Here is a 16,224-nt window from a genome sequence, read left to right as displayed (position 1 = left end):
GTACAGGAGAAAATTCTGCATCTCCAGCTGGAAATACGTTGTTCCTTTGGTCTCAGCTGAGGCATTTCTCAAAATGCATCATCACTTCAGGACTGGACAGATGAAAAAGTGACAGTCATTCACTGCTTGAGGCTACTTGAAAAAACTAATATACATGTAACGAGTGCAAGAATTATAGAGAAGTGCACTTACTGCTTGGTGAGATGGTTTGTTAGCTCTGCCATAACTGCTTTTTGTTTTTCCTTGAATGAGACCCAAAGAACAGCAGGGTTATTTCTTGATGAATCCTGACCAGAGAACAGATGATCACAGAGACACAAGCGGGAAGAAATGAGGAAAAATACTTGGAATTAAAAGGAACTAAAGAAGAACTGCCTCTGATATACTTGCAAGGATGGAACGGTGCAACAGTTGCCAAATTGATCCCCAAAAGGTGAACCTGAACAGCAGCCTGTTCACAAAGAAGCAGATTTTTAAGCAGCCCCAACCCCACTGCATCCACAGGAACTGCACAGCTGCCACCTCCTCCTTCACAGAGACCAATGGATGACAAAGCAAATCCAGCTTTCCCCAGCTCCTCTCAACAGCCACGGCATGCATTTGTTGAGCAAGATAAGGGAAGGATGACAGCTCAGAAAGGGTTTATTGAAAAAGGGTTTTAACTTGTGTCCCAAAGGGAGAGGACCTACAGCTAAAGCTTCCATATGCATGCTGGAAAACTGCTCAAGAGGGAAGTCCTGGTTTATGATGAAGAGCATCGCAGTAGCTTTCCACCATGTACACTTGGGAGGTTCCAAAGCAACAGCAGATGGTTACAGGATGGGCTGGTAGACCAGATCCATGGTCACATCCTGCCCTCAAAGATGAAAAACGTAAGTGGAAACTGGTATGCATTAAATACATGCTTTAATAGGTGACGTTAATTCAACAGACCATCATACAGCTCTGAGTGCTGAAAATACAACCTGTGAACTCACTGCAAACACCTACAGCCGAAACTCTAAACTGAAAACAACAGGGAACAGTTTGCTTTGAGCACTCCAGACCAGGGCTTACAGTGAAATCCCATTAAACAGAAGACAAACTGTACATCACCATACAAGATTTATGATTTACGCCCCATCTGAGCATACACTCACAATGAAAATGTCATTAAATAATAAAAATACTACAAATCTGTACAAAAAAACCCCATGATTAACAACTCTTTATGAACCTTTTATATGAAAGAATTTTTACTCAATATCTTCAATTTTTTTAATATATCTGCAGAACTAAGTGCATTCTTATTGGCTATTTAACACCACTTTCCCATAAGAAAATATTTTAAAAACATTGAAGCCTTTTTCCAGCACGTGTGTGTGACCATCACCATTAAATACTAAGCTTGCAGACTTCTGTTCCCACACATGAGGACACAATGTGCTGAAGCAGGGCCTGCAGCCTGAGGAGGAAAATCACAGATCAAATTCTTTAATAGATGAAGCTTCTAACAAATAAAGAGCTTTAGCAGAGAGGCCAAACACTTGGGCTGCTGCATGTGCTCTCTGGTGAGGTGGGCAGCCCATAGCTGTCTCCTACACAAACACTGCCTAAAAACCCCCAAAGTAAAGGAAAATCTGAGCAAACAGCATGTCGGACTTCTCTGTTCAACAGCTGGTGAAAGTATTTCCTCTGCTTCATGAAACGGGTCCTCTGCTGTAAATCTCCCTGAGCAGAAGTGCTAAATTGTTTAATATTCCCTCAGACTCAATTGGACCCTGTACAGGTCAGGCAGAACAGCTAGCAGAGAGGTCAGTAGCATAAAGGCAGGAGAACAGTGGGCCAGGTCTGAAAGTAAATTGTTGATGGCTGTAAATGAATGAAGCAGACAAGCATATCCCCTCTAATTAAAGCTTCAATTAACTGCCCCACAACAAAGCTCCAGCAGTTACCAGACATGCTGCACTCAAGCACGACCTCACAGTCTGACAAGCTGATCATTAATGGTAGAATGATCCTGCCACAACTAGGACGCAGGTTAGAGCTCAGACATGTAGCTTCATCCAGCAGGCCAGCAGAAAAGAGCCCCTCAGGTCGTTTAAATAGCAACAAATTCAGAGGAAACACAATGATAGAAATACTTGTTCCATTTTAGCAATCAAGGACAAAAGGGCTTTGCATCAGCAGTGGGTAAGCTTATGTGGAAGACTACCAAGCTCCTGAACACAGTGGAAAAGCTGGGGAAGAGGAGCTCCAAGCAGCTTTATGAGAAGTCCGAAGGTTTTTTTTTCCCCCTTAGAAACCCGTAGACAATTTGTATTCTCAATAAACTCAACAAGCACTATGAAACAACCGCAGAGGAGCAAGAAAACAAGTAATCCAATGTTTTTGCACCATGGAGAACGTTATCTGTACACAAAGGTCAAAGACACACTACGGTTACACATTTTAACCTGGTCTTAATTCAAACTTGTTTTCTTACAGGAGAGGCAACAACAACACTCTTACATGATACAAAATGAATAAGTCTTCTGGGAAGGTTCTGCCTTCCAAAACAACCAAGAATTTATATGATAATAGAAAGGTCTGGCAAATTAGATCATGCTATCTTACATTAAAATCCATGGATTTATTAAATACTTCATTTGTTCAAACAAGGAAACTGATTAACGTTCTCCTTCTTTAAAAAGGGACATACCAGAACCAAAGCAAAGTGCAAAAATCCCTGTTGCTCCAAGAGAATTCTGAAGATTAGATAAAAAAAATAGGAACACAAGACAACACAGCTTGTTGAGGAAGATGACTAACTTAAAGTTCCCCTTTGTAGGGTAATCAAGTGCTGGTTCTCAGCAAAGTCATTACTGATGATCTTATCAAAGTGAGGAAGGGTGAAAATGAGACAGGGGTTAGCCTGAATCAGTCCAGTCAAAGTTTATTTTCTCCATAGCGTACAGCTGATGGAAGTTGGCTCTCAGCAGTCAAGCAGAGCACTTGCTTGAGTGCTCACCGTGCTGACCACAAGCTCTCACGCTGTTGCTATGTGCTCTTCCCCAGGCTCTGCCACACACTCAGAGCTATCCGTTCTTTGTATTGCAATCTCAGCGCGGTCTTTTTTGGCACAAGAGAATGCAACACCCTGCTCAGGACTCCCTGGAGTTTGTTTGTTGCCAGCAGCTTTTGCATCTTCTTTTTCACTCACATTTGCTGTGTTTTTATGCTGCTCTACCCCATCTGCCTCACTGTTGCTTTCCAGGAGGGTGGTGTTGCAGTGGTGCTCATCGCTCTTTGCTGCAACTTGATCTGCACTTGACTCCGTGCCATCCCTCAATGGAGAAGTCTGAGCAGCATTGGGAAGCACAGAGGCAGCCGAGGAACTCGAACCATCTGCATTACCCTCAGTCTTCTCACTTATCACCTCTACAGCTGCCTTTTTCTCACCAACTTTTTCATCCTCAGTCTTAGTGTTTGGAACAGACGGGTTTGACTGGGCACTGCGTGCGGGTGGTGCCATGTTCAGATTTATGGCCAAGTTGAATGTTCTTTGTGTTCTTTTATCAACTTTCCTCCTTTTTACAACAGCATCACCAGTCTCTGGCACTGTTAAGTCTTTGGTGCCTGTATTTTCTTCTTTCGGTGTTTCTTGGTCCTGTCCTGTTTGTAAGGGTGGATCTGAGGGGATTTCTGCATCAATTGCACATTCTTCCAGATTACTGGAGATTTTTTCTATATCAGAAGGGTTTTTCAGCACTCCACTCTTTATGGCGTCTGCTACATTTGCATCCAGTTTTCTCTTCTTGCTCTCCTTTGCACAGTCATTCTCTGCTGCATCTTGCACTTCAGCCTCACTGTTGCAATGCTCTTCCTGCTGGGCAAATGAAGTCTTTTTCTCCTCCTCCTCATCCTCTCCTTTTGAAACACATTCACTTATCTCCTCCCTCGTGTCCTCTTCATCCGCTTCAGTTTGCAAGTTCTCACTACCTCCATCCTTCTGTTCCTCCACCAGAGACTGGTTCTGACCCTCTTCCACTGAATCATCAACCTTTTTATTAGGAGTTTCCTCTTTGCTTTCAGCCTTTTTGTGCAGATTTGACTTGGTGGAGCAGGGTCTGTACTTCAAGAGTTTGTCATGGGGCCCCCACACGAAGCTGCCTTGAGGTTTGTAGTGTTGCCAAGCGTAGTGGACCAGTTCTCTTCTCTTCCGCTTGCTTCTGATGGTGAACAGGAAGTAATCCAAGGCACTTCTCTTGACATTTGGTAATGTCTCATTAACAAGAGTTTCTGTTAGGAAAAACTTAACCAAGTGCACTTGATAGTGTTCATATCCCATCTCTCCCAGGCACTTCAGGATGCGAGTAATCCGTAAATTGTTGTGGCTAAACCTGAGACAAACAGACAATCAAAGTTAAGTGAAACCCTTACAATCCTGAAGTTATAACAAACCTCTGGGGCACCTGCAGAACGTTTAGTGTACTGTTGACAGTGATCTGTAAAAGACCGTTTCACAACACAGATGAAAATACAGGCTTATTCTACTTTTAATGCACTTACTGCAACTACATTCAGCAGTACCTTCCTAACCCTACTTGGAATTCACTCAATTGCTTGGAAACTTTTTGACTTTCTGCATCAAAAAATTCTGCTGTAGAAAACAGCCACCATATTGGGTCATACATACAAGACCACACAGCCCAATATCCTGCCCCTGACTGTGGTAAGCCTTGTGTCAACAAGGCCTTGATTTGTCAGGTATGGAAGATCTTCTTGACTTTGACTTTTTGCTTCTCAAGTGCTGTAGGTAAATGATCAGTAGTACAACCAAAGACTCACCGGTTCAAGTTTACAAATCTTTCATTCCAATTCTCTGCTCTCTCAAGTTCTCCAGTTTCCTGGTTCACTAGAATTATTCCATAGAATCTCAGCATGAGCCGATAAGCACGTATAAACCTTTCCATAACTTCCTCTGACTTCTTCAAGGCCTGAAAAAGAGAAAGCAATGAATACAAGTTGCAATTCCCCTAGTAACCTGTTCACACCAGGGCCCCGAGAAAGCAAAGGGGTTGGATTGGAGGAAGCCCTATGCTTTACCAAAAGCACATAAGCTTTAAATACCTCAATTTCTAGACACGTGAGTGGCTTCGCACGAAAATTCATCCCATGTTCACGTAAAGGAAATAGCCTAAGAAGAAAGAAGTTTTCAGCCCAGATGAGCAAAGATGATATCCAACCCAGGAAACCCACTTTCTTAAAACTCAAATGATTCCAGAAATTGTGAGATCACAGGAATCTCACGAAGAGTTCATATTCCTATGAACACAGAAATAGTTAATTAGAAGACAAATCCCTTCCATAATAGAACTGTACACAAAGGTGATAAATAACAGCATGCTTTACTTATTTCCATCCCTTGCTCCGGTAAAACTTTGTTCTGCAGTATGTTAGAAGACCATGCATTACGGAGACCTATTACCACAGCTGTGCTGGGAACCTCTGTCTTCAGGATTTCCAAAGCATTGCTTCCAAAGGTACAGGGAGGAAAAAAAATTGGCAAGTTTCACTTGGGAGTAATTCTAGTCTTTGTGAGAAGGTGAATTCAACAGCACGTATACAAGTGACTGAAGAGGCACAATAATCACACAGGTATTTTACCACTGTATGTATGAATGGTTTTCTTCCAGAACTTCATAGTTGTCCCACCAAGATTCAAGCAGATTTTCAATATGCAAACCTGAAGAGAAAATATAAGACAATATGAGACAAGAATAATGGACACCAAATGAAAACTGAAGTTAGCCAGTCACCCGAGACAGTTCATTACCCATAGACAGGGGTTAGCATTCAGGCACTGGTTTATCTACTGGACAACTATACTGAGGAGTCAGGATCGTTAAAAAAGAACATGTATTTTTTTCAAACTAGCAAACAGAAAGTTAAGGAAAATGCAACAGGAAAAAAAGACATTGTAAATGGAAATTGTAGAGAATTTTTTCATTTGGTTTTTGCTTTAATGGTTGTTCCACGCTACACTGACATCAACTCCAACAGCTGCAGTAGAGATGCACGGAGAAGTTGCCAAGCAAGGGACTCACCGTGGGGCATAAAAGCAATCTCATTTTTGTAGAAGCTCAAGTTCCACATATCTTCTTCCTCATCATCAGTTTCTGACTCTATCAAATCCTGCAAATGAGAACAAGAAATCAACAAGCAGCAATAACGCAGTACTCACCTCAGCACTTCTCCTTCCCTCACGTGGGGAACACAGGCTAAGTCCTTGAAACCCCTGGGAAACAACAGCTTGTTTTTGATGCACCCACACGCACGTTATCCCTTCCCCTCGTAAATTAATCCTTTAAAGCTATGAGCCTCAATGTAAAGATAAAGGGGCATATTCAAACCCACAACACATTCCTAAACTTAGCATGCAATGAGGAAAAGCCACAAGAGCAGGTGCATTATCACGAAGTCCATACCGGGTAACGATGCCTGTATCTCTGCAAGTCTCTTGCTGCATTCCAGTTGCGCCTGCCTGAGAACTAGAGAAAAGTGGCAGATCAGACACCCAGAATCATGAGGTCTTCTGAAAACAAAAACCCAGCCTGAACTCAGCACCTCTCACACATGTTCCCCTGTGCCCACCAGTCTACAGCTCCAGCACCCCATGAACCACCAGTTCTTCAATACAGTCACACTACATATTTATTTTGTTCCCATAGTAATCATCATTTTCATTGCTGCTCATGTCTCCAAGTAACCCAACTATGTGCCAAACCTACCTTAAAACTCCTCTGAAACAATGGTGATGAATTGGATTTCCTTGGTCCCTACAAAGAGAAGGTGTTTAGAAGGAAACACACTGAAACAGAACAAAATAATACAATAATAACAAATGAAGATACCCACAGCAGTAACTCACACGATCACTATTAGTTGCCAAGTGACAGATTTAAATAGTTACAACTGAATTAACATGGCTTTATTAGTAATTGAAATTACTATAGAAAAAAAGCTTGTGCTGCCACATTCACCTGACAGCAAGGGATCAGACTACACATGTTTGCTGGATTCATTATACTAATAATGAGTACAAAGAAATCACAAAGTACACTATTTCTTCTGAACTTCGTGGAAGTGAAAGTTGCAAGCAATGTCATTTACAAAAAGTATATTTACATTTAAGTGGATCACCTCCATGGTAAGAGATTTTTGCTACAACTCATAAGCAGCAGAGGCTGAATCCTGCTGAGCGCCCCACCATCTTGTCTCAAACCAGGACAACACTGAAAAGCTTTTGTGAACAGAGATGAAGCGGGCAGAATCTTGCAAAATAAACCTAAGAAACCTAAGAGGAAAGCAGCAGCAACTGGTCTCCCATCTGAAAGCTTCATAAGCTTCATTTGCTACCACTTAACTTCCTTTGCCTGGAGAAAAATAAAAGGAAAACCACTTTGTATCGAGCAGAAAACACCCGTAAGTGGTTCCAACACCTCCTTGTAACAAAGTGATCCCTCCAACTGTAATGTCCACTGTCAGCACTGGAAATCAGAAGCAGGCACAGCAATGGGGAGCTGATCACTGAAGAATTTTTAAAGCTACATTTAAATATACATTTACACACGATGGTCCCCATCCATTTGGGTGACGGGAACTAAAAACAACCTCCAGGTTTGTGTGGTTTTGTTGTTGGCTTTTTTTAATGTAACAAACTGTGATGTGACCTAAAATAATGCCTGTCTGCATTACAGTACATTTCCCATAGCCACACACTTTGCACAGGATTAGAAATCAAGCGCTGGTATCCCTTTGCTGCAAGCTCACCTGCCAATAGGGCAGCTAGAGAAGCATGAAACTAGAAGAAGCTGTGCAATGCAGTTAATATTTGGAAAATAAATGTGGCTGCAAACAGAAGTCTGAGATATCTACACAGCCAAAGCAGATCAATATCATTCTTTCATTCAAGATGTAAGCGCTAAGATTTAGAGCTCTGAGACTCATCAGTGCTTTTAACTGTAAGATTTGAGCTCCACAGATTAAATCTTGAGACATGAGGTACTAGTGAAAACTTTACTGCCAAATACAGAGGAATTGACTTCAGATGTTCTTCACACTTCAGAATCAAAACCAATATCCTTTAACACAGTTAGCTGGGCTGGATTAACAGGAAAATAGTTTTAAGTCTGAAAAATGACTGGTTTGCTGACGAATAAGCATAAATACAGAGACAGACACGACACAGCAGTGTAAGGTGCTATTGGGCTGCTTCAGAAAGAAGCTGGGTCAAGGAAGCAAGCAGGCTGGAGCACAACATGAGGATAAAACAATATGGAGAAGCAAAGAGCAAGAACTCAGCCCTCTGCCCATGGAGGTGTTGTTCCTGGATCTCTATGGACATCAGTTCAAGCCACACAGAAACGTGACCTTCACTTCCTTTCCAGATTAGGGAGACAAACTTGTACGCTTAAAAATCAAACCTTATTCCTCACAACACCCATAAACAACTTTAGGTGGGCTTCCACCTCCAGCACTGCTGGAGCATCAATCAGAACTGTTTCATGAAGAGCACGAGGATAGCAGAGAACAAAGCTGGAGAGGGTAAACACATCAAATCCAACTGAAAGGGCTGAAAGAATGCATAGATTATCAACAAGAAAGAAAACACTCTTAGAGAAGAGATAGAAGCCTTCCATTTGGGGACAGTTAGGAGACGGCAGAGCTTGTTACATGGCTCTGAGCAATGAAGCACAAACCCCATGCGCTACAGGAAATGAAGAGATAATCTTTGAAGATGAGCATAAGCCCCCAGGATGTTCTGTGGTCACTCATAAAAGAAGCTTAAAGCACTGGAATGCAAAAGAGTTAGAAAGACACCTGCAGAAATATTTAATTACAGATATGGGGTATTTGCAGTGAAACAAGTAGCATGCAAGCATCAAAGAATTTGAAGGTTTTGAAAGCGTGTAGTGTAAATAATAAGATAAACCTCTAACCTCAGTATTGAAAAAACACATTAGCAGCTTCTGGAATATAGTATACCATCTAGGCTGGGGGGAGAAGAATTAGAGTTAGTGTAATACAAGCAGAAGTAGAAATTTATTTTGGAAACTGACTCGTGGCTTTGGCAAGCTGCAAAGGCACAGACTTATACTAGAAGATGCACTGCTCCTTTTTGTACCCATTCTCACTCCTTTTAAAAAGGAATCAGGCACTGTAAGATGGAGGTGACTACACATCCATCACCAATGGAAGAGCTCCACTTTAAAGATGAAGAACAATATTCCATGTCCCAGAGACAACATCCTCCTCAATGCAAAGTGGAGAAAAAAACGGTCCTTGCTTTTACTGTTGTCACAATCCAGAAGTTGCTCTAAGAAAATAAAACATCTGAAGAACAAACATCAAAAAGCACAATCTGAAAGTTCAAGGAAATTTTATCAGGCATTAAAACTTGCAAACAAAACCAGAGATCCAATTGAGAGCAACAGATAACTGACCACGTGCCATCAAACAATGCACACCACGTAAAGGGACAGGCAAGGATCTTCCACTCCACATCAAACACCTGTGACCTCATAAAGATCTATGTAAATTGCTAAGGCCTCCCTACATCCCCACAAAGATGTATGTGCCCATCTGCTCTATTTATACTTGGATAAGTAAGGAATAGAGGATTTTGTACTAAGCCACTGGCATTTGGGATATTGTGTTGCATAAAATTTATATATTTTGTAAAAAATAGGGTTTCCTATTTTATTCACTTAGTGTTTTTAGAAGGAAAAAGATTAAAGTTTAGCACTAAACTCCTTTAAAGGTATATTAGAAAGTTTTATCTGTTTGCTCCCACCTGAGGATAAAGCTGTAACCCTGAAATGAAACTAGAAGCAAAAGATCAGTTTTCATTTCCCCAAAAGGGGAGGAATTAACAGACAACAGTGTTTCTGCTGATCCATAAAAAGCTGAAGAAGAGTTTTGCATTTGCAAAGCAACACTGTATTAGAAATGACTGACACCCACTGTCCAGTAAGAACACTGATGCTAAAGATAGGAGCCTCAGATGAGACAGGCTCCTCATAAAATAATGTTGAATCCATATATGAAAATGGAGACAAGTGTTAACATATTTGCAGAATACAACTGCAGTTCTGAGAACATCAATGGATCTTTTTGGAATTGCTATATAATATCTCCCATAAGGAGAAAAAAAAGGCTAAAGAAAACTTACAGCTCATCTTAGTAAATGAACAGGTCTGATGGTTCTCAATGGCACAAAAGAGAAAGGACACTGTAAAGGGCATTAACGTAAAGCAAGGGTCTGATGAGGACACCGTGTTATTGTGCCAAAATAGCATCCATAAGAAATGGAGTAAACATGCTGGCACCACGTAAAGATAAAATGTTATTTATGGGGCAAAGCAGCCATATAATGGCAAAGAAAATATGAGAATCCTGCACATGGCAGCCTAGTGAAAGTTAGGCAGTTATAAACCTCCAACGTACCTCTGCCACTGCTATCTGAGCTGCAAAAACATCATTTCAAAATGGGCCTCAACACTGTCTCTTCTCTTCGAAGTCAGAAATTGGCTTTATCGAGATGAGGACAGAATTACGTGCTAACGATTGCCGCCAGGACATACAAACCTTCTGACTTACTTTAAGTGCTTCAAGCTGCTCCAGTCCCCATCTGTAAATCGGGATAGGAGGGAAAAGGGGCCCAAATATACAAGCAATACGGAAAGCAACTGGACCAGGAAGAAGACAGAGCAGACACGTTGAGGAGCTGGACGAGGGGCTCGGGGCAGGTACACACAGAGCTCCGCCCCACCCGGCCCGGCCCCCGGCAACGAGGGGGCTGAGGATCCATCCCCGCTGGATCCCACCGGACCTGCCGGCACCCACCTGGGCCTGCCGGGATTCCTGCCGACAGCTCAGCGCCGATTTCTCCGCATCCTCCGGCTCCTCCCCGGCGGCCTCCTCCGCTCTTTCGTGCTGGCCTTCATCGCCATCCTCATCATCGTCATCTTCCTCCCAGGTGGAATCATACCTCCAGAAGCTCGCCTCGTCCCCTTCCTCGTCCTCCTCCGTCCTGAAACTGAACCAGGCCGCCATGGAAAGCCGGGAAGGGGAAAAGGAAAGCGAAAGGAACGCCGGGTCGACCCGCACAAAGCCGGAGCACGTGGGTCCGGGAGGGGGAGGAGGAAGCCAGGCAAACCCCGCCCCCTTCCTGCGGTCCTAGAGCCCACCCGCCGCCATCCCAGGGTCAGCCCATCATCCCTTTAAAACTATTAGTGTGGATATTGAATTTAGGACACGATATTGAGTTTAGGACACTTGTTAACAGCCCTCCCTACAGCTGTGGTCATTTTCCCTTCAGTGATGGTATAAAAGCTTAGCATGATTGAAATCTGTTACATAAGGTAAAAGGAGACTTTCCTCCAGCAAACAGTGTGAAATAAGATACCTCAGCACAGCAGTTGTATTTAAAAGGATCTTGGTTTTACTGAACCAACGCGTTCAGATGTCTGATACAAATGCTACGTTTGGATAAACGGCCAAACAAACCCACAGAGGGGCTGTAACGTTCAAAGACAGCAACCAAAGGCGAAAACAACCAATTCAAAATGTACAGATATAACCCCTGTTAGTCACAAGTCGAGGCTCTGTGCTTCACTGAACACTTCTTTCAGCTGTTCCAACACGGCCTGTGCTACTTGGAAATACAAACCCTCCCTGCCGCCAGCTTTCTCCCTGAGCAGGTTGCCACCATCCAGCTACTCGGTGCCACAGCACAAACAGGTCAGAGAAGGGCAGGCACAAAGTCCTGTGCTCATAAAGGCAACGCGCAGGTTCTTCAAATACCTGGCTCAGATATCACTTCCTTTGTGAGAAACATTCATGTAACGACAATCTTAATATCTGCTTTCAATATTCCCTCCTCATATTCCATAGTCAGTTGCTTCTGTTGTTTGCAGCTTTATGTTCTGCGTCGCTTCGCAGCGCTGGGGCTGGAAGGGTTGCTGTTGGCATTTAACACTTTGTCAGTGACTCTGTTACGCTTCCTCTTATCAGATCCTTCTTTGGACCCAGAATCTGATGAAGTCTTCTCCTTTTCTTTGCTGCTCGGCTTCTCACTTGTTTTTCCTAAACTTCCAGAGGGTGCAAAAACTGAAATAGGATCAAAGTAATGATTCCAGATCAGACTCACGCACATAGCAAACAAGAACTGACATAAAATCTCTTTGTATTATATGAAGCCTTTCAAATAAATACATTCTCAGCACCTTTAAAGATCCTCCAAACACAGACATAACCCAACCCCACTCTGTTCTCCTTCCCACATAAGTATCTCATGTTTTGATTTATTGACCTTAATTTCTCATAAAGAAACCAAACACAGACAAGGCCACCAACCTCCATATCTGATACCAGACCAGGCTGCCCAGGGCTCCATCCAATCTGGCCTTGAACACCTCCAGGGGCATCCACAGCATCTCCAGGCAGCTGTTCCAGCACCTCACCACTCTCATAGTAAAGAGCTTCCCCTGACATCCAACCTAAATCTCCCCTCCCTCACCTTAAAACCATTTCTCCTTGTCCTGTTTTCTACCCTTTCAAAGAGTTGACTCCCCTCCTGTTCACAGGCTCCTTTTAGGTAGTGAAAAGCTGCAGTTAGAAGCTATATAACTCCATACATGAATTAGGAGCAAGGCAGGAATCTCCATTAGAATCAGATACTGGCAACTGCTTATTCCGTGCATTCTTAAGTTACTTTAGTTCTTTATAACAAGCATATGCTCAGTCTGAGCAGAAATCACAGAGTACACCATATATGATATTTACATTTTAACATTAATATTTCAGAATTACAGTTTTTTAATCTCATTATGCTGCAGAGAGTTACAAATTTACCTTCTTCTGGACCTGCGTGTGTTTCCATCTCCTCTTTTATCTCCTCTTTCACTTCTTCTTCCATCATCACTTTTCCTATGGGAATAATCATTAAACAATGGTCAGATGGTTTTGAAGAAGGAGGGTTTCTCCATTAGCAGCCTCAGCATTATGTGCACAGACATCAGGCGTAACTGCAACGCCCTTAGAATTAAAACATATAAACTATACTAAAAATAAGCACATCCTAACAATAAAAACACATTGGTTATACCAGCAACAGGTATTTGCTACAAGTCCAAATGTCTACCCCCAGAAGCTGAATCTACATGGTATAAACAGAACCTATGTGTGTGCCATACTAGCATTCATGTATATCAGATTTAAGAATACAAGGAATACCGTGTGGAACTTGACCAAGGGTCTGTACTGTCCACTAGTTTCCTTTCTACAGTGGAGAATCAAAGAGGCTGATAAATGGGGAATACGAACAAAACCAGCAAGGTGATCCTTTCCCTGATTACTTCCTTCAGCCAGCACATTCAAGAGATCTATCTGTTCTCTTCTAACACACCAGTCTGAAAGAACAGCCATGTATTTATGTTAATGGGGTACATTGTTATGTTCTTTTCTGGGTGTTCTGTTAAGCTGTTCGTTCTGTGATGGGCCTAGAGCAACAAAAGAAATAAAAGACTTCTATCACATCTTACCTTCTCTCACTTCTTGAATCAGCTCATCAGGAAGAATAAAATTCTTCTCTATATTTGGAAATGGAAGAATCTCAGACTCATGCTTAGGGAGAAAATAGAGATTTTTATGATTGTAAAGATTAAAATATACATATAGAATAGAAATGCAATATCAAGCTCTATTTTAAGTGCACTCAGTAGCCAAATAATTAACAAGATATTCAGGCAGCAGAGAGTAAAGATGCTCCTGACGTCAAACTGGTTCCTAAGTTAATTGAGATCACAACTCATTGTGATATGAGTGATATAATGACCATTAGAGATCATTTCTGGAACCAAACTGTAGCAAATTCTTAAATATACACAAGTTGTCTGTTTGGTACCTAAGTACCTACATAAATGTTTGCTGGATCAGCTCTTAGGCAACTACAAATGGAATAAAGACACTGAAAAGTCAGAACTCAGTATGGCAAAAAAGAAAACGCAAACCAAAACAGTGTAAGTTTTATTGTCTCCCACCTAATGCACTTTCATACAGGAAAACTTCATCACCTCGCTGAAAACATACATCATGTTCTGTCACTTGACAGCTGTCAGGTTCCAGGGACAATGACCAATCACAGCTCCTGAACGACAGGAAATTAAGTGCTCAATCTCCACTCCTTTATACTCACAAGAGCCTGCATGTCGTACATGGTGCTCAGATGGTCCCAAATCACTTTGGATGAAATCTGCCGTCCGATATTCTGACTGAATTTATCACGGATACAAATCATGTGAAAATGGCGATTCACACCTGGGGGGGAGACAGTGTAATTAATATCACCAACAGCTTGATTTGTGCAGCAAAATAATATGAATCGTTAAAAACAAGCAAGCAAACAACCCATAATCACAGGGGAAATCATAGAGAGAGATCATACAGGGAGATGAATGGGCAGCCCTGCCTGGCTGGGCAGCACCGAGTGCTGCCCAGTCCCGCAGGCCGCTGGGGGCAGCAGCCCCACTCAGTGCCCGCAGCCCGCTACTCCAACCCGGCCAACGCCGCTACTCGAGGCCGAGGCTCGGCGCGGCCTGCTCTCACCTACGGGCTTGTGGCCCAGCATGGCGTGGAACAGGCAAACCTCCACTTCGGGGCTCCATACCACCACCGCCTCCTCTGCCGGCACGCCGGGCTCCGGGGCGGAGGCAGCCGCGGCAGCGGCGGCAGCAACAGCAGCGGCGGCGGCAGCGACAGCGGCGGCGGTACCGGGGCCGGCTGCGGGTAACGGTGGTTTCTCCACGGCAGCGGCCGCGCCGCCCTCCGCCTCCCCCATGGCCGCTCCGAGCCGGGCCGAGCCGAGCCGCCTCGCGGCGCCCTCTGCCGTTCCCGCAGCGGCTCCTGGCGGCCGGAGGGGCGGGCTGTGCAGAACATAGGGCTACCTCTGAAAGTACAATAGTATATGAATATCAATATCACTTAATTACCCACTATTATGTTGAATTATCTACGATATCATGGAGATTTTGTTAAGGGTCCAGAGGAGGGACAGGAAGATGATCAGGGGGCTGGAGCACCTCCCCTATGAGGACAGGCTGAGGGAGTTGGGTTTGTTCAGCCTGGAGAAGAGAAGGTTGCGGGGTGACCTCATTGCAGCCTTTCAATACCTGAAGGGAACTTACTGCCAGGAGGGGAGGAAACTCTTGGAAAGGGCTGATAATAGCAGGACACGGGGAAATAGTTTTAAGTTAAAAGAGGGAAGATTTAGGTTGGATGTTAGGGGGAAATTCTTCACTAGGAGAGTGGTTAGGCTCTGGAACAGGCTGCACAGGGAGGTTGTGGATGCCCCGTCCTTGGAGGTGTTCAAGACCAGGTTGGACAGGGCCCTGGGCAACCTGATCTAGTAAAGGTGTATGTTTGGTGGCCCTGCCAGGCAGGGGGGTTGGAACTACATGATCCTTGAGGTCCCTTCCAACCCGGCTCATTCTGTGATTCTGTGATATGATGCCAGTTTTCATGACATACATAGATTTCTACATGCCCAAATGCATGCATTTGAGGCCCAGTCCTGCACCAAATCGCTCAGTAGCCAGTAAACCCTCATACAAGAAAAATAACCTCGGTGCCTTGGCATCTTTCAATGTTTCTCAGTAAAATATTCTTCCTGATAAGGACCTCCTGAAGAGTGCTGATCTGATTTGTGAGCTTTTCCCGTACTTTCAATCTGTTATTTTGGTGTGAAATGTGTGGGAAGTTTTGCTTCAGCGGGGCTGGATAGGGAGTTGGAACTATCAGTGGTGGTGGTTTGAAATAGATCTGCTTTTCTCCCACAATACATGTCAAGATGGAAGAATCAAAAGGATGAGAAGCCTGTGTCTTGTTGGAGCCCTTTCACACAGAGCTCTTTACAGAAGTGCTGCTGCTTCCAGCCTAGAGGCAAGAAGATGCTCCCCGGGTTTCTTCCAATTACCCACATTCTTAGCAAAAAGCTGTTTGATTGTTTCAAACAGGGATATTGAACAGGGTGTGCACTCATAGACATGGCCTAAAGATCTTCCAACGGGGGCACAAATACAGCATTTGGTTCAGAATAAGGTGGTGATGGGAAAGCAGCATAAGAAACAGCTGTCAGACAGAGGATGCGTTCTGTTTGATGAGACATATGTTCTTCAGTTGAACTTTTCCCTTGTGATCTGT

At 43.4% G+C, this 16,224-nt stretch overlaps 2 protein-coding genes across 5 annotated transcripts; both read right to left on the bottom strand.

Annotated features, from left to right (window-relative positions):
* Window positions 1–889: 889 nt before the first annotated feature.
* On the bottom strand, window positions 890–11,139 carry OGFR (opioid growth factor receptor). 3 transcript variants are annotated; one of them, XM_015881594.3, is made up of 9 exons: window positions 10,870–11,139; window positions 8,964–9,017; window positions 6,753–6,800; window positions 6,450–6,512; window positions 6,069–6,156; window positions 5,629–5,707; window positions 5,092–5,158; window positions 4,810–4,958; window positions 890–4,361 (listed from the first exon to the last, which is right to left on the bottom strand). In XM_015881594.3, exons 1-9 carry the CDS (start codon window positions 11,077–11,079, stop codon window positions 3,008–3,010), a joined length of 2,112 nt encoding a protein of 703 aa, XP_015737080.2. In that variant the 5' UTR covers window positions 11,080–11,139; the 3' UTR covers window positions 890–3,007. The 3 variants fall into 3 exon arrangements, with proteins under 3 accessions (XP_015737080.2, XP_015737081.2, XP_085376513.1); XM_015881595.3 differs by lacking the exon at window positions 8,964–9,017; XM_085520387.1 differs by lacking the exons at window positions 5,092–5,158; window positions 6,069–6,156; window positions 6,450–6,512; ... (1 more) ...; window positions 8,964–9,017; window positions 10,870–11,139.
* Window positions 11,140–11,444: 305 nt separating this feature from the next.
* MRGBP (MRG domain binding protein) lies at window positions 11,445–14,882 on the bottom strand. Of its 2 annotated transcripts, XM_085520405.1 has the most exons (6): window positions 14,632–14,882; window positions 14,222–14,343; window positions 13,569–13,650; window positions 12,880–12,954; window positions 12,545–12,615; window positions 11,445–12,135 (listed from the first exon to the last, which is right to left on the bottom strand). In XM_085520405.1, exons 1-6 carry the CDS (start codon window positions 14,861–14,863, stop codon window positions 12,112–12,114), a joined length of 606 nt encoding a protein of 201 aa, XP_085376531.1. In that variant the 5' UTR covers window positions 14,864–14,882; the 3' UTR covers window positions 11,445–12,111. The 2 variants fall into 2 exon arrangements, with proteins under 2 accessions (XP_085376531.1, XP_015737086.1); XM_015881600.3 differs by lacking the exon at window positions 12,545–12,615.
* Window positions 14,883–16,224: the final 1,342 nt, after the last annotated feature.

This window comes from Coturnix japonica, chromosome 19 (genome assembly GCF_054131305.1).
Source record: "Coturnix japonica strain WE chromosome 19, WE-NBRP24, whole genome shotgun sequence".
NCBI lineage: Eukaryota > Metazoa > Chordata > Aves > Galliformes > Phasianidae > Coturnix > Coturnix japonica.
The sequence above is the reverse complement of the archived record's forward strand: the minus strand, read 5'-3'. Positions and strand labels throughout refer to the sequence as shown.

Bases quoted from the DNA above. Each gene is read 5' to 3' on its own strand.
- MRGBP (XM_015881600.3), bottom strand. From the start codon at position 14,863: ATGGGGGAGGCGGAGGGCGGCGCGGCCGCTGCCGTGGAGAAACCACCG. The intron at 14,344-14,631 runs GTGAGAGCAGGC...TCTCCCCCCCAG, and splicing joins GCTGGGCCACAAGCCCGTAG to GTGTGAATCGCCATTTTCAC. The intron at 13,651-14,221 runs GTGAGTATAAAG...TTTCTCCCTAAG, and splicing joins TGTACGACATGCAGGCTCTT to CATGAGTCTGAGATTCTTCC.
- OGFR (XM_015881594.3), bottom strand. From the start codon at position 11,079: ATGGCGGCCTGGTTCAGTTTCAGGACGGAGGAGGACGAGGAAGGGGAC. The intron at 6,801-8,963 runs GTTAGAGGTTTA...TTCTCTTTGTAG, and splicing joins TGTGTTTTTTCAATACTGAG to GGACCAAGGAAATCCAATTC. The intron at 6,157-6,449 runs GTATGGACTTCG...TCTCATTTGCAG, and splicing joins GATACAGGCATCGTTACCCG to GATTTGATAGAGTCAGAAAC.